At 51.3% G+C, this 17,837-nt stretch overlaps 1 protein-coding gene across 1 annotated transcript; it reads left to right on the forward strand.

The window, feature by feature from the left end:
- The first annotated feature begins 10,578 nt into the window (after positions 1-10,578).
- ARSI (arylsulfatase family member I) lies at positions 10,579-17,278 on the forward strand. Its single transcript, XM_032627181.1, has 2 exons — positions 10,579-11,435; positions 15,678-17,278. The coding sequence occupies exons 1-2, from the start codon at positions 11,119-11,121 to the stop codon at positions 17,080-17,082; spliced, it is 1,722 nt and encodes a 573-aa protein (XP_032483072.1). The 5' UTR covers positions 10,579-11,118; the 3' UTR covers positions 17,083-17,278.
- The last annotated feature ends 559 nt before the right edge of the window (positions 17,279-17,837 follow it).

Genomic DNA, 17,837 nt, shown 5'->3' on the forward strand with positions numbered 1-17,837 from the left:
GACACAATTCAACCCACTGACAACATGATACTCATTAAAAGGAAGTAAAAGGTTACGGTGCATTTCTAATTGTATGAACTGTTTTATAGAGAATATTGCTGACAAGAAATAACTTCCATTTTGTCTAAGTATCTCTGAGCACATAATCCTCTACTTACAATTGGACAGGCCTGATAATTGGAAGAATTTTCCACAGCCTAGTTTCTGGCTCCTTAGATTTCAAACTTCACTTACTCAGACACATAGTTCTGTTAGTTATTGAGGGACACGTTCACATCACTGTGTGAGCTCTGAGCCTGCACCTTTGGACAGGTGAATTGGCTCGGTGGACAGAAAGGGGGTCCCGACGACATTTACATACAAAGACAGCTGACTTAACTATACATGGAACCTACACAGACACCAAATGCAGACTAAATGTTTTCCCAATTCACCTTCCCCTTAGCCAGACCCCAAGATGCCACAGCCATTCTAAAGCCATCTGACAGGAGGAAAATATGACAGTGAGGAAGGAGGTCAGAGTGGAGTCAGTGATCTCAACCCATTGCAGTTAAAATGACTTGTGCAAATGTTACAGAAGCATATGACCATGTGAACACATTGCTAGGGCCCCTCCTGGGGCTTAGGGAAAGGCCCGTGCCAGCAAGGGATCCTGAAGCTTATGCTGTACTAGTTTTACGGTCAGTTTGCCTCAGAATGGGCACCACTCTCCATCTTAAAAAATCCCACAAACATTCATTTGAGAAAAACTTATTCATCTACTATATGCCAGACCCTGTGCTAGACACAGATAAGGCAGAGACAGATAAATCAAGCTGAGTGCAAATCCAGCTTCTAGACATCACAGCCTCCCTGAGGGACCCAGCCCTGGAGAGACTGGGTTTTCCCAAGCATGAGTCATCGGATAAAGTAGAAAAACTAGCCACAGCTTAGGCTGGAAAGTGGGGCCCTTCTCTCTGAAAAATGTAGTGAAAACTCCTGGGAGAAGAAGCCTCCTCCCCGATTTTTCCTCCCAAGATAATCTTGATGCTGGAGAGCCTTTAACAATCAGAGTTCCAGCTCAAAAGGAGAAGTTGTCCATTAAGCCAAGAGCATGGGAGTCAAATCCCCCGTCAGATCTCAGAGCCATGCTCCTCCCAGGACACTGTCACCTGCCTGGAGCTCTGAACCCACGCAACCAGAGCCTCAGCCTCTGCATCCAACCTCTGGCCTGGGCCCAGAACCTTCTGCCTGCTTTGACCTGGGATGAGCAGAAACTCATGAGTCCCTAAACCAGTCCTGCTGGTAACTGACAAGTCCCAGCTGCCTGCCTCAGCTCCTGCCCAGCTTCACTCGGGGTCTTGGTCCTCTAAATCATCTGAAGGGCACATACTTTGGGGCATCCCTCTCCCGAGCCTCAGTCTCTTCATATGTGACGTGAGATGACAATAGGCTATTAACTCCCAGAGAGCCTGGTATTATCCTCTCCACCACTGTAGCCTCAGGCCAGCTGAGTGGATGGCAATAAGTGTTTGTTGAGTGAATGAATGGGATAAAGAGATCCTTGACTTCTGTGTGGAGGAGCAATAGTTGGTACTTGTTCAGGTGCAAGTGACAGACATCAATGCAAACTGGCATGAGGAAGACCGTATTGGTTCACGTCACTCACAGCCAGGGGGGTTCTAGCTTCAGGATTCGCATGCTCAGATGCTGTTATTATGGGTCCATCTGCTTCTGCCTCTGCGTTTTGCTTTCCTCTCTGTCAGGGTTAGCCCCAGGCAGGTCCAGGCTTATATTTCAGCAGAAAAGAGAAAATCTCGTTCTCAAAAATTCACACAGGGCTTCCCTGGTGGCGCGGTGGTTGGGAGTCCGCCTGCCGATGCAGGGGACACGGGTTCGTGCCCCGGTCCGGGAAGATCCCACGTGCCGCGGAGCGGCTGGGCCCGTGAGCCATGGCCGCTGAGCCTGTGCGTCCGGAGCCTGTGCTCCGCAACGGGAGAGGCCACAACAGTGAGAGGCCCACGTACCGCAAAAAAAAAAAAAAAAATACAGAAAAATTCACCCAAAAATCTCAGACTCCAGTCTCATTGGACAGCCTTGGACCCCTTGTCCATCCCTGAACTAATCACTGTGGCAGAGGGACATCTGATGCTCCGATTGTCCAAGCCTGTCCCTGGAGTTGACACCAGTGGAGAGGAGTAATTCTGCAAAGGAAAATCTGGGTTCTGTCTCCAGGAGAGGGGAAGTGGCTCCAAGGCAGACAGCAGGTGCCCACCACAGCACTCAACTGATGTCTGAACATTTAGGCAACTCTTCCCCTCTCTGAGCTCAGTCTCTTTGTGTGTCACTGATGATAACACTGACAAAAGCCCTGCCCTTCTTCATATCCTAGAGCTTTTGTGGGGACCAAATGAGACCCCACAAAAATGATAATAGCTAACATTTATTGAAGCACCACTAGGTATCTGGCCCTGTGCTAAGTAAACCTTTTACACTTTTATTTTTTATAAATTTATTTTATTTATTTATTTTTGGCTGCATTGGGTCTTCGTTGCTGTGTTCAGGCTTTCTCTAGTTGCGGCGAGCGGGGGCTACTCTTCACTGTGGTGTGTGGGCTTCTCATTGTGGTAGCTTCTCTTGTCGTGGAGCATGGGCTCTAGGCATGTAGGCCTCAGTAGTTGTGGCGTGCAGGCTTCAGTCGTTGTGGCGCATGGGCTTAGTTATTCCACAGCACGTGGGATCTGCCTGGACCAGGGATTGAACCCCTGTCCCTGCATTAGCAGGTGGATTCCTAACCACTGCGCCACCAGAGAAGTCCCTACACATTTATTTTAATATTTACAGCAATCTATTTTACTGATGAGAAGCCAGTTGAGAGCATTTCCAGGGCTTGTACACTGTCACACAGCTAGCAAAGGTGGAGCTGGGGTTTAAAGAAGTGCCTTCAAGCGTGAAGCTATATATAAACTGTTAATAATTTTACAAGCATAACGGATTATTAGTAATGGTCTGTACTGTTAATAATAGTAATTTTTAAAAACCTTGAAAGGGAAATTCAAATAAATTCAGACAAATATTTGTTTAGTACCTACTATGGGCTGATCACTCACCAGGGGCTCAGAAGGAGACATAAATAACTGTGAAACAGGCAGACTGTGATCTAATAAAGCCATAAACACGCCCCAGGGGAGTGTGGCGAGCAAGAGATTGACTCCACGTGGGGAGGGGAGGAGTGAGGGAGTATGGAAAGGTCTCTTAGAAGAGGTAGGATTTGGGCTGAGCTTTAAAGATGAAAGGATTTCAATAAAGGGAGGAAAGAGAAAGTCAACTTTATAAGAGACCTGGAAGGATCTGAAGACCCGGAACAGAGTTCCTGGATATGAGTTAAGCATTTCTTTGCAAAATAACTTTCACACCAGCAGGAGCTTCAAAAAGTGATCGACTAAGTGGAGGGCCACAGTTGCCATGGGAACAGTGGCAAGCTTCATCCTTGTCATTAGTGAGCATCCCTGCCTTTGAGCTGTCTAGCCAAGGCCAGGAGGCAGCGGGGGCTGCATTGTGCTGTCCCTGAGAAGAAAAAGCCCAGCAAGACTGCTGCCCTGAGAGGCTGACTCTTGTTTCACATGGAAGCAGAGCTGACAGGTGACATCTGGGTCTGAGAAGATAGACAGCCAGGGGAAGCCTCTGCCATGAAGGGCTTTGGGACATCGTGAAGCTACTGGAGCCAGCAGTGGGGCCTCAGGGACAGGGGTTTGAGGGCAGGGAACAGGCCTGAGAGCAGGCCTCCAAGGTGGCTCCCATCTCCCTTGGGGCCTGAGGGGTGAAGCCCTTCAGGAGGCATCTCCACCTGGGATATTGATGTGAGGGAGCCTCCCAGGGTATGTATCCGTGATATTTCCAGGCCCATTCAGACCTCTCAGGGGCCCTGGGACTGCCAGCTCATTCCAAGTACATTGGGAGAGTTGACATTTAACCACTCAAGTGCAGAGGGAAAAATGGAAGTGAAGACACTATTGGCGGGCCTGGTGTCTCTAAAGGGAGGGAGAATGGTATGGTATTTAATACAGCAGGTGTTAGACTTTAGACCTAGGCTCAAATCCTGGCACTAACACATCCCAGCTGTGTGACCCTGGGCAAATTACTTACTCTTTTTTTTTTTTTTTTTTGGCCATGCCACAGGGCATGCGGGATCTTTGTTCCCTGACCAGGGATCGAACCTGCACCCCCTGCAGTGGAAGTGTGGAGTCTTGACCACTGGACCGCCAGGGAAGTCCTGCAAATTACTTACTCCTTCTTTGCTTCTCAGTTCCTCCATCTGTAAGATGATGGTAATAATTTTACCTACATCCTAGGACTACATGAGAATTGTGAGATAATAGATATAAAGTGTCATGCGTGGTACCAGACACATAGTAGATATTCAATAAATGCAAGCTATTATTATTATTACTTCTGAATTTCAATTTGGTATTGATTCAGGGTTGTTTTTGTTCCCCCAGGCAGGGTCTCCTTATAAATTTGTGCTAAAAGCCAGTTTCTCCAAGTAGTACAATAGATGATGACCATGACAACCGTAATATAGTGATGGGACTTATTTATCTTCCACGTGTCCAGTGACTATTATGAAGGAGGAAATCAAAGCTCTACCCCTAAGTGCCAGGCCAAGAGCCTGGATTTTTTACTGTAGACAGTTGGTAGCCATTGAAAGTCTTGGAGGAAAGGAATGACTTGATCAGGAGAATGTGGATTTTTGTCCCTGAATGTGGATTTTGTACACTTGTAGGAATAGACTCTAAATATAATGACAATAGAATCTAAGTATAATGACAATATCTAAGTATAGTGACAATAATAACATAGCTATCTGTTCTCGAGAGCTTATTATGCACCAGGCACTGTGCTAAGAGTTTCACTTGCCTTGTCTGCTGTGATCCTGACAACAACCTTATGAGGTGGGTACTATTATTATTTCCATTTTACAAGTAAGAAAACTGGGGTACCAAGAGGTTAACTCAGATAACTAAGTCACACAGCTAGCAAATGGCAGAGCTGGGCTGGAACACAGGCAATCTGGTTCCGACGTCTCACATTTAACCCGAACACTCTTGCCGTCTCTGAACCTGCAAGGAACTTGGAGCCCTGGGATGGGCGGGGGTGGGGTGGGGGTGGGTGGCAGCGCTGGTGCGCAGCCTGCCATTCTCTCTTTTAGGAGCCCCTCCATTTATCTGGATCTCAGTGGCCCCCACTCTCCATGTGATTCTCTGAGATTTCACCTCTTTCTTTGACAGTCCCATCTGATGTGTGTGTGTGTGTGTGTGTGTGTGTGTGCGTGTGCGTGCACATATCTGCATGTGTGTGTATGTGTGAGAAAGAGAGAAACTTCAGCTGACCAGTGAGGACAGAAGCCTCTGGACATCAAAGTGGGCAGAGCCTCAGGTAGATGGATGGATGGGCTGGAGGCAAGCCTGGGACACGTTAGGCTAATTCTGCCCAAGGCTGGCAGAGGCCACAGCGGGAACTTCTGAGAAGGCGGAGAACAAGTCCTTTCATACGGCCTCCCTCTAGCGAGCTGGGCTTGAGGTGGGGCCGGGGTCGGGTGGGTGGAGGGTGGATGGTGTGCGGAGAGGGGAGGCCGCAGTCAGGCTGGGCAAACAGATTGGGCAGTGGCTGCGAGCACAGAGCGCCCATTGTGTATCCAGAGCTCTGCTTTCAATAATCTACTCGGAAGAATGTTTCATTGAGCGCCAGAGAAAGGAGCCATTGAAATGCCCAGGGCCAGAGCCCAGTGAAGGGTTAAAGACAAGGGGCTTTGGGTGCCCGGGCTCTTGCCACTCCGGGCTCAGATGTCTGATATGGGATTCTGACAGACAAGGGGCACTCAGCGAGACCACCAAGAGGGCCTGGAAGCAGGGGTCAGGGGAATGTGTGTCTCCCCTGGAAATGCTAAAGGGGCTGCCCCAGCATCAAGGAGGAAAGCACTTTTCCTCCCAGAACCATTTTGCCCAAATACAGCGATATCCAGCAAGAACCGGGCCTCATCCTGCCCACTGGGGAGAATGGCTCACCTCGGCAGGCCGGTCTCTACCTGGACTTCTCACATGCACCCTTAACTGGGACCCTGGCAATACATTCTCCATAGGGCAGCCATCCTGGCTTTCTTAAACACTTCTGACCTTACCATTAATCATTAATTAATTATAATGAATGATGCACTAGTCAAGAGCGTGGGGGTTAAGGCGAGAACCAGGGGTTACTAGACGAGGTGAACAAGGGCACCTGTGGAATTTTCTTTTGCGGGAGGTCTTTGCTCTTCCATAGGAGGATACAGCCCACCTGTGAGAAAGGGAATTTCTGTGCTCCCACTTGGCGCACTGCTTTCCCAAGTGCCACTCACCCTTTCAAGCTACAGAGGCTTATGGGGCTTGAAGTGCAGGGAACATAATGCTGGCATCTGAGGGCAGTGAGGAGGAGGTAGGAGGTGGATGAGCTAGACCTGTCCCTGGGGAGCATGCTCTATGGTTGCTGAGCCTGACCTCCAGCATCACAGCTGTGCAGGATCCTCCTCGCCACCCCAGAAGCACTGCAGAAGGTACTGCCTCCTGAGCCTGCAAATTCTGGGAGGATGTTCTACAATGGAAGCTGAGCTTACACCATGAACTTGTCATAGTAACCATTTTGGATAGAAAAAGTAATTGATGCCTTCCCCAGTTTTCTTCAAAAGAGGATCCCGAACAGGATTTAAACTCTGGAGGGCGACCCGTCATTCATTTCTATGCTGGGTTGTGATCTGGTGATGCCCTTGGTTCTGTTCGGGTAGATATGGCTCTTTGCTTCTGCAGCAAATGGCCCCAAACTCCCAGGCTTTGGGAACTCATCAGTCTGATTTTATCTTTATTCTTTTGTTTCTCCCTAATGTTTTCACTATGAAACTGTATTACTATAGAACAGGCAGGTGCCTCATGCCACCTTCTTATGTATTCCCTCTGAGCTGCTTCCAATATTCTTGGGCTGGCAAATGAAATCATTAGCCTTATAAGAATTGTATATGAAGTAAGAGTCAGTAGGCTTGGAGTGAGGAAGGCCTGAGGAGCTCTACTCTAAGTTAAGGGATTGAACTGTGTGACATTTTTGTCTGTCCAGAGGCCTTCTATGTTTTCTTGTAGCTCCTTGATTTGGTCCAGCATAGACAAATTGACTTCCAGAGGATGACAGCATGCATGATCTGTACATAAGATCTTTGCCAAGGTCAGTTAAGTCAGAAGGAAATAATAACTGTACTAAGATAATTTTACTTCAAAGACGGCCAAACATAACTTACACAGCTGCACACCTACACACACACACACCTACACAAGTACACACACACCTACGCACACACAGCCCCCTACACACATACACACACACATACCACGCACAGCAATGAAAGACAAAGGCACAAAAAAGACTCACCTGCGTTTCACTTTTATATCTCTGTGTCCTAAAAAAATTGTCTGGGAATAAATAATTAGAATCATAACGTTTTCAAGTTGGAAAGAACTTTCAAAGTCCTTTAGCTTTGGTCCCCATTTTAGTTCAGGAATCTCTCTCCTATTACCTCCGGGACAGACGGGCACTTTTTCCCCTTCTTGCATAGTTCCAGTAATGAGGAACTCAGTGCTTTTTGAAGTCTGATTTCATCAATGGAAATCTCCAACAGCAAGTAACAACACCAACCCCTGCCACATCTGATCTGCATTTCGTGTGCATGTGTTAAGCTTCTAGTAGGGTTTTCATGTAGGTGTCCTTTGGGGGTTATGGCGTATGTGTGCACCTATGGGAATGGGGGGGTGGAACTTCCCTGTGGATGTTCCTGCTGTCAATCATCTTGGAATCATCTTGGATCCTGAGATAGAAACTGCAAAGGCTGGTTTAGCCGGAGAAGGGACTTCTGTTTCTCTGAGCCTTACTTCTTGGGTCTGAACTTAAGACATCTTGGAGTTCTTGCGATCTACCTGGATGGGGTAGGGCTGATGGACATTGTCCCAGGGAAGAGGACAGGTAGGCATACGGTAGAGAACACAAAGGGAAGATGAGTGAGCCACATTCTGAAAGTGCCATGACCTGGATTCACATTACTCTGTGTGTTTATTTCCCGCTTTGTCATCCCATCCCTAAGCCTTTGGAAATGTCTGGCTTCAATGTTGCACCCTGGCCCAGTTGTCTAATGGCATTAAAGGAAGAGTTGAGGGTCAGAGTTTATTTCCCTAGAACATTAGAGGCGGGGTGGGGGGGGGGTGGGGATGGAGCCCTCTGAAGCCACTGTGGGTTTCAGTGATTACTGAGGGACTCTTCAAAGAAATGTGAATATTGGGGAACAAGAGTCCACCCACTCTTCTCCACATGGTGATTCACCCATCACTGCCATCCTTTTATTAAGCAATCTGCCAGGTTTCCTACACAAGTAATCCCTTAAATTGGCCTGAAATCTGTTTCCCACTAACTTTCACCCACAGGACTCAGTCTTTTCTCTCAGAAGCACAGAGAACAATCATCATAACCACTGACATTCATCAAGTGCTTACTATGTGCTGGGCATTTACTGAGCACTGTGTTGTATCTCATTTATATTATCACCCCATTTTACAGATGAAGAAATTGAGGCTGAGGGAGGCAAAATAATTTGGCCAAGGCCTGACCTCAAATAAGTGCCAGGATTTGAACTCAAGCAGTCTGATGTCAGAGCCCACGGTCTTGAACTCTCAGAAAGTCTGCTTGTCTTGTCCCTGTGGCAGCTCCACAGAGATCTACAGCCCGTGGGCTGGCCTCCCTGGACCTATTTCTTCAAGTCTGAATCCCCACCCCAACCCCCTCGCTGTTTCTCCTTGTGCCATTTCTCAGGAGGAACTTGGTCAGTTCCTCCTGACCAAGGTCTGGGACAGACAATGCGAAGAATGCAAAACCCAAGTCCATCTGACCTCCTGTGACCTGTCCCACTTTGACACCCTGGACAGCCTCAGGCTGAAGCCTCCGGAAGCACCATTTTAGCTGCATTCCCCGCAGGAGGCTGTATTTTTCCTGTCCATCCTCAACATTTCTTCTGCCGGAACAACAGGCTCAGTTTTCCCTTCTGATAAATCTGGTCATCCTAAATCTGGGGCTTTGAGCAAACAGGAGTGGCCAGCCCCACGCAGCCCTCATTTCGAAATGCAGATTCACTTGGGCTGCTATTTTGGAGGTCTGGTTTCTTTCCCCACACACAGTGGTTTTAAAGAAAAGGGAAGGGAACACGGCAGAATACTGGCAGGGGAAAGATGCTGGGAGAGAAGACCCACCTGGGCAGTCTTTGTGTTTCAAAGTTCCCAAAACACGGGCTCTTGGAGAAGCTCTGTGAAAAAGAGGGTCCTCAGTCACATATAATTGGGAAATACAGTTTTAGAAACCCCTACTTTTGGAGATGAGCATATTAAAGATTGAAGTTCCAGGAGTAAAAAAGCCTAACTAGTTTTGTTTAATTCAGTTTTCCCACTAAAAAAATACAGCCTCGTTAAAAATCTGGAAAACAATGATGCAGAGTGGAAGTTGCAAACAGGCGCCCGATGGCCTAAAATATTCCTCAGATAGGTTTGATTTGGCCTATACAGGGCTTCAATTTACTTTAAATTAGTTACTAGCTCTTAACAATTGGAATATTTCTCATAATAATCTGTATTTGGGTGTTCTCGGGAAAATCAGAAGATCTGGAAACACTGGTCCACATTCTTTCATGAAAACAGTCAGCTGGACACGAGGCTGAGGTCTTTTGCACCATGCAGTCCCTGCCTTCCTCAGCCAACACGGTGGCCTCTCTGCTTTACTCATTTGTGATACTTGCCTGGCCCAGGAGTTCCCCAACCTTGCTTTCCCAGCTGTGGAGATTTCCTTGGGTGAGTGTTGGCCTGGGCGACCTCTGAGGCCCCTTCATCTATTCATCCCTGCAATACGTACTGATCGAGCTTCTGGAGCCTGTGGAGAACAAGATGTATACAACAGCTTCTGTCCTCGGAATTCTAGGGCTGCCAGTCTAAGATTCAAGCTGTCAATTGAAGAACGAGGAGGGGGAGGGGTTGGGGAGAGAGGTAAGCCCCCGGCAAGGCCAGAACCTATTTCTGGTGCTTGCCAAAGTCGGTGCTTGCCAAAGTCGTCCCTACTCTCCATTGCTGTCTCTACTGCCACTCAGCCAGCCGCTGTTAGCCCCAAGAGGGAAGAAGCCACCAACTTGCTCGTGATTTAGACGAGTTCCCGGCCATCTCAGGGCCTCAGTTTCACCAGCTGTAGAATGACCGGCTTGGCATAGAAAATTATGCGCCTCCCTTCCAGGACTGGCACTCAGAGAAGCTAAGACTCCATGATCGAGGAATGTCCGACCGGGCCATTCCAGATCTGTTCCATCGAATTCCGCGCAGCCCCCTCCCTCCTTTCCCCAGTCTGGGCCAGGGCGGAGGCTGGAGCCAGAGGGCCCAGCCGACCCGGGCTTCCCGCCCGGGGGCGGGGCCGCCGCTGGACGCCCCGCCCCTCTACCTGGGGCTCGGCCCCGGCAGATGTTACAACTTTTTCGCATTCTCTCCCGCGGTGTCCCCCACAGACCCGCCCAGCCCGTGCTTCCTCCCCCTTCCCCGCTGGGGTCCTGCCCACCACCCTACGGAGCCGACAGTTCTCCGGTCTCCGGGCGGGGCGAGAGGCTGGGCCAGGGGCTGGAGGGTCGGGAGGAGGAGAAAGGGAAAGCAGAGGCGAGAGAAATTAGGAGACGGGAGAAATCGAGGGCTAGAAGGAAGACGGGAGTCAGAGGATGGTGGAGAGCACTTTTTGGAAGCCGCCACACCAAGTCTCAGGCTGGCCTGGCTGAACTGGGGGAGAGGGAGCACGGGCGGCGCAGAGCTGGCGCTCAGGCAGCGGGAGGCAGCTCGGCGCGGGCCTGACCTCCCCAGAGCGCCCCGCTGCGGCCGCGCAGGTCCGGCCTCATAGTCCAGGCAGTCGCGGGCTGGCCGCTGGGCCTCCCCTGGGGACGCTGAGCGCTCTCGCGGTGTCCGGGCGGGCTGGCCGGAGGGCGTGCGGGCCGTGCGCCCTGGGCGCGCGAGGCGGCGAGGCCCTGGGAGCCCCGCGCGCCGGAACGCACGGGCCGGCATGGCGATGCACGCCCTCACCGGCTTCTCTCTGGTCAGCCTGCTCAGCTTCGGCTACCTGTCCTGGGACTGGGCCAAGCCGAGCCTAGTGGCTGACGCGCCCGCGGAGGCCTGCGATCAGCCCTCGGTCGCTCCACGCCAGCCTCCCCACATCATCTTCATCCTCACCGACGACCAGGGCTACCACGACGTGGGCTACCATGGCTCAGATATCGAAACCCCTACGTTGGACCGGCTGGCAGCCGAGGGCGTCAAGTTGGAGAATTACTATATCCAGCCCATCTGCACGCCTTCGCGGAGCCAACTTCTCACGGGCAGGTAGGCATGGCCCAAGCCACTGATGCTGGTGGTTCAAGCCCCAAATAAACCCAACTGTAGGTTTCACTTGTACCGACATTACCCCCACCGGGAAGCTCGGGCTCACAGCCAGTTCTGTCCCCAATTGGCTGTGATCATTAGTAAGTCCTTTGCCCTTTATGGGCCTCAGTTTCCCTGTACGCTGAATGTGTTGGATCATCTTTGGGGTCTTCTCCCTCTGATGTTCTAGGACATTCAAACTCCACGCCATGTGAAGGAGACATCTGGTCATCTCTTTGTTAGAGGGACATGGCAGCCTCTGACACTTAGCTTTGAGTGCTGCTTCTATTTACACACCCTGAGACTCTGAGCAAATCACTTAACTCCTCCAAGCCTCAGTTTTCTTGTCCATAAAATGGGGTGAACAGTTTTAAATCTTGGAAAGGAGTGGTGAGGATGAAACCAGTTGCATATAGCCTGCTTGGCTATCAATAAATGGCAGCCTCTATGTCACTGGAGGGATTAGGGTCCCCAAATTGTTTGATGACAACATTGGGAGGAAGCCAAGGAGTTGATAGGTGGAGGAGAAAGACACACACAGGATGCAGTGACCTGTGTAGCCTTAGGCTAGTCACTTCATTTCTCAAAGCCTCTGTTTTTTCATCTGCAAAATCCTCCCAAGTTGGCTGGGGGCCCCAAGGAGATGTGCTGCTTTCTCCATAAGGAGTTGTCCACAGGCAAGGTGGTAGGATTACAGGATTAAAAGAGCAGGGAAACAGGAGGCGTGTGTGTGTGTGTGTGTGTGTGTGTGTGTAGAAGGCAAAACGCCGGCCACTTAGGAGAAAATCCTTTGGCACGGCTGAAGCTAATCCTTGGATGGGGCATGCTTTCTCCCAAGTTCTACCCAAAAGCCACTAGTGTGATCTCAGAAACCAGAGCCATAGTCTCCCTGTTTCCTGGATGGGAGAAGCTGAGGCACAGAATCAGGGAGGGCCAAACTCGATGCCTGTGCCAAACTTCGGGGTCTGTAGGAGAGAGGACTGAGAGGCCAGGTGCTTTAGAGGGGCCCTGCAGCTGGGAGTCAAAAGGGATGCCTTTTCTTTCTTCCGTCTGCTGCTCAGCATTGAGCTCTAGGAACTGGGAAAGAGAACAGGAAAGAGGAAGGGACACCAGTGTAAGTGTTGAGGGTTGGGGGCTGATGGTAAAGACCAAGTGTTGACCAACCTCCAGAAGAGGGAGGAGGAATCTGCATTCCTGAGAATTGTGCACATGTTTGCATTTCTCTCCGAGAGATGACTTTTGGTTTAAGCAGGGGAATGAACAGCATGCAGGGCAGTGTTCCAGCCCCCCCAGCACTTCCCCACCCCCCCGAATCTGCAAAGTTAGCTGAGCGTGGCTGGGCAGCGTCTGCCCTCCGCCCCCTGCAGCTGGCTCCATCTGACTGATGCTGACTACTCTCATTAGTGTTTGTTAGTGCGTCCAGTTGTGTTTGGTAAAGCTGGAGAGAGACAGTTTCCTGCATTACTCACTTGCAGACAGGCTGTGGTGACTTAGCTGGCCCACCCACTTTATGAACCAATGTTCCATGGCGCCCAGCCCCTATGAAGAGAGGCTCGCTGTGACTCAGGGGCCTAGGGTACTTCCTGTATCAAATCTAATCGTTCATTAGCTTGACTGAGGTCTGCAGAGGCCACATCACTGAGAGATTTTGAGCATGAGTCTCAGAGACCTGAGCTCAAGGCTCAGCTCCACTGCTTGCCAGCTGTCTGAACTTGGGCCCGTTGCTGCACTTTTGGGAGTCTCAGTTTCGTCACCTGTAGAATGGAACTAATAGCAGTCTTCACTATAGGTTTCTTATGCAAAGTAAGTGAAATAGTGTGTGCGGCATATAGTGTTAAAAATGGCAGTAGCGGGTCTTCCCTGGTGGCGCAGTGGTTAAGAATCCGCCTGCCGATGCAGGGGACACGGGTTCGAGCCGTGGTCCGGGACGATTCCACAACTAAGCCCATGCGCCACAACTACTGAGCCCATGTGCCACAACTACTGAGGCCCTCCCACCTAGAGCCTGTGCTCTGCAACAAGAGAAGCCACTGCAATGAGAAGCCCGCGCACCGCAACAAAGAGTAGCCTCCGCTCGCCATAACTAGAGAAAGCCCATGTGCAGCAATGAAGACCCAACGCAGCCATAAATAAATAAATAAATGGCAGTAGTAGCTAATGATAGCTAACAACCAAAACAGCTTTTTTTTTTTGAGGTCACTTTTGGAGAGGGACACAATTCAACTCACCCCAGCAGTGAAGCAACGGGGCCAACAGGCTCCAACTTTTTTTTTTTTAATTTATTTTATTATTTTATTTTTTGGCTGCGTTGGGTCTTCGTTGCTGCGCGTGGGCTTTCTCTAGTTGCGACGAGCGAGGGCTAATCTTCGTTGCAGTGCGCGGGCTTCTCATTGTGGTGGCTTCTCTTGTTGCGGAGCACAGGCTCTAGGCGCGGGGTCTTCGGTAGTTGTGGCACGGGGGCTTCAGTAGCTGTGGCTCGTGGGCTCTAGAGCACAGGCTCAGTAGTTGTGGCGCACGGACTTCGTGGCCCCGCGGCATGTGGGATCTTCCTGGACCGGAGCTCAAACCCATGTCCCCTGCGTTGGCAGGCGGATTCTTAACCACTGTGCCACCAGGGAAGCCCAGCAAAGCAGCTTTAAGATAAGGAAACCAAAACAGAAAAACCCATCCCAGTGCCTGGCTTAAAGTTGTCAGGAATTTAGGTCTGGGCTTGATTTTGATGCCCGGGAGTGAGAAAAACGTGTGGGGTTCTAATACACGTGTGAAGTTCCAGGCTTCTTATTTAGTTTGGGACTTGTAAGACTTGAGTAAAGGCAAGACACCCTAAGCAGATCACATGGGTGCCTTGACCACAGAAGGAAAGGGATATGAATGAATAAGCGAGGAATGCAGAGTCCTGCTAACCAGTTGCTCCTGCCTCTGGGTGTTAGCCTGTGTGAGTGACCTGGATCTAGGGGCCACATAAACTTGTGGGCAGACACGTGAGAACTGGTCTCATAAAATTTGGGAGCTGGAAGGTTTTTAGAGGTGTCCCATTCCAACCAACTCACTCCTACAGATGACGAACTGAGGCCTCAGTGGGGGAAGAGAAGTGGCAGCCTAGTTTGCCAGAAGAGGGTCTGTGCTTGGACTCTGATTGGATTTATGTTCAAGTCCTGGCTCCGCTCCTGACCACTGAGTGACCTTGGGCAAGGTCTTTCCCCTCCTCTGTACCTTATTTTCTTTTTAAGTTGAGGTGAATAGACTAGAAAATGACTTGGGTCCCTTCTGGCTCTAAAATCCTTTGAGGGCCATTCTTCATTCATTCATTTCGTAATTGAGTGTCCTTGAAACATCACCTGAATGCTAGGAATGCAAGGATGAGTAAGGGACGGTCTCATTAAATATCATCGGGCCCAAGAGCATGTACAGATGACTGAGTAGAATCCTATGGCCAAGTTGGACCAATGAAGATTTGTACTAAATGCTGTGGGAACCCAGAAGCAAAAGTGACTCATTCTTTGAGTGAGAAACTGTGAGAAACTTTACAGTGAGGGTAGCATTTGGGCTGGGCGTTTATGAGTGAATAGGAGTTTTCTTGGGAGTGTAAGACTTGCTCTAGGCCCCATGGCAAGTTAGTGGCTTAGAGTGTAGGGACTCTGAAACCTGGAGTCAGACTGCTGGGGATACAGATCCCAACTCCAATTACTAATTGTGTGAATCACTGGACAAATGACTTAATTTACTGAACCTCAGTTTTCTTATTTGGGAGACGGGAATAATAATAACGATAGGCACCCCCTAGGTTACGGTGAGGATTTAGTGAGATAATTCCTATAAAGGGCTTAGCACAGTGCTAGGCATACAGCAAGTGCTTGGCGTCAGCTTTTATTATTGTTGTTGCTATGATTAGCCCGGGTTCAACTCGTAACTCCCCAACTTCCTAGCTGTGTGATACTGCACGGGTGGCTTAACCATTCTGAGCTTGTTCCTCCTCATCTGTAAGGTGACAATGATACCTGCTTCAGTTGATTTTGAGGATTCAATGAGATAATGCATTTGAAGTGCTTGGCACATTTGATAACACCTACTGGTTACTGTTACTTTGCTTACTGGTAGCGCTTGGATCAGAGCCTACCTCAGGGTGAGTGTTGGGGGTTGGGTGGCCAGAGCAGTGGTTTCTGGCTCACTGGTGCCTTCTGTGTCCTCCCCTCTTCCCACCAGATACCAGATCCACACAGGACTGCAGCATTCCATCATCCGCCCTCGGCAGCCCAACTGCCTGCCCCTGGACCAGGTAACACTGCCCCAGAAGCTGCAGGAGCTGGGTTACTCTACCCACATGGTGGGCAAGTGGCACCTGGGCTTCTACCGGAAGGAGTGCCTGCCCACCCGCCGGGGCTTTGACACCTTTCTGGGCTCTCTCACAGGCAACGTGGACTACTACACCTATGACAACTGCGATGGCCCGGGGGTGTGCGGCTTTGACCTGCACGAGGGTGAGAGTGTGGCATGGGGGCTCAGCGGCCAGTACTCCACTCTGCTCTATGCCCAGCGCGTCAGCCACATCCTAGCCAGCCACAGCCCCCGGCGGCCTCTCTTCCTCTATGTGGCCTTCCAGGCGGTCCACACACCCCTGCAGTCCCCTCGCGAGTACCTGTACCGCTACCGCACCATGGGCAACGTGGCCCGGCGGAAGTATGCGGCCATGGTGACCTGCATGGATGAGGCCGTGCGCAATATCACCTGGGCCCTCAAGCGCTATGGTTTCTACGACAACAGTGTCATCATCTTCTCCAGTGACAATGGTGGCCAGACCTTCTCGGGGGGCAGCAACTGGCCACTGCGAGGACGCAAGGGCACTTACTGGGAAGGGGGCGTGCGGGGCCTGGGCTTCGTCCACAGCCCCCTGCTCAAGCGAAAGCGGTGGACAAGCCGGGCACTGGTGCACATCACTGACTGGTACCCGACCCTGGTGGGTCTGGCGGGTGGCACCGCCTCGGCAGCCGATGGGCTGGACGGCTATGATGTGTGGCCAGCCATCAGCGAGGGCCGGGCCTCGCCACGCACAGAGATCCTGCACAACATTGACCCGCTCTACAACCACGCCCGGCATGGCTCCCTGGAGGGTGGCTTCGGCATCTGGAACACTGCCGTGCAGGCCGCCATCCGCGTGGGCGAGTGGAAGCTGCTGACGGGAGACCCGGGCTACGGCGACTGGATCCCACCCCAGACGCTGGCTGCCTTCCCCGGCAGCTGGTGGAACCTGGAGCGGATGGCCAGCGCCCGCCAGGCTGTGTGGCTCTTCAACATCAGTGCTGACCCCTACGAACGGGAGGACCTCGCTGGCCAGCGGCCGGATGTGGTCCGAGCCCTGCTGGCCCGCTTGGCGGACTATAACCGCACAGCCATCCCCGTGCGCTACCCAGCTGAGAATCCGCGAGCCCATCCTGACTTTAATGGGGGTGCTTGGGGGCCCTGGGCCAGTGATGAGGAAGAAGATGAAGAAGAGGAGGAAAGCAGGGCTCGAAGCCTTTCCCGAGGGCACCGTAAGAAAAAATGCAAGATTTGCAAGCTGCGATCCTTTTTCCGTAAACTCAACACCAGACTGATGTCCCACCGGATCTGATGGGGGGAGGTGAGGTCCTTCCCCGCGCAAGCCTGGCCCTGGTCCTCACCAGCGAGGGGCCCCAGGTCAAGTCCTCATCTGCAGAGAAATGGAGGGCGTCGAGCCCCTCAGTTGAAGGGTGGGGAGCTTGGTTTAGGAATCGGGAGAGAATAAACTAGACTGGGATCCCTGGGTCCCAGTCCCACCTCTCCGTTGACTTGCTCTGTGACCTCGAGTGACCTGCATGAGCTCTCTGGGCCTCAGTTTCCTCATCTGGAGAATGAGCTCTAAGAGCCTTGTCGCTCTGTGGTGTGGACCTGGTGCCTGGGGCTGTGGTGGAGTTCCCATCAACTTTGTCACCTCCTAGCGCACTTAAGGCCTGGCTCTTGAACCCTGGACCTCTGTGGTACTTCTTGGGTGAGGGACCACCTGGAGGCAGCTCCAGGCCTGGACCCCAGCCGAGGCGTGGTGATGTGGCCGCTCTCTGAAGGGACCTGGGGGTGACCTTCCTGGATCTTCATGTGGCCTGGGCTAGTCCTGGGAACAGACTAGTGGTGGGAGCAGTGGTGGTGAGCTCGTCTTCCTGGGAGGGAAGGGGAGGACTGGGCATGGCTATTAGCTCCTGCAGGATCAAACTGTGAAAAGAGCCGTGCACCCACAATCAGGACATCTGGGTTCTACTCTGAACTTCGGCCCAGTCCTTTTCCCCTGGGCCTCGATTTCCCCACCTGCAATGGGAGTGCTAGCCCTGGCTCTGCCTACCTCACAGGCCTGTA

The sequence above is a fragment of the Phocoena sinus genome, chromosome 3 (assembly GCF_008692025.1).
Source record: "Phocoena sinus isolate mPhoSin1 chromosome 3, mPhoSin1.pri, whole genome shotgun sequence".
Classification (NCBI taxonomy): domain Eukaryota; kingdom Metazoa; phylum Chordata; class Mammalia; order Artiodactyla; family Phocoenidae; genus Phocoena; species Phocoena sinus.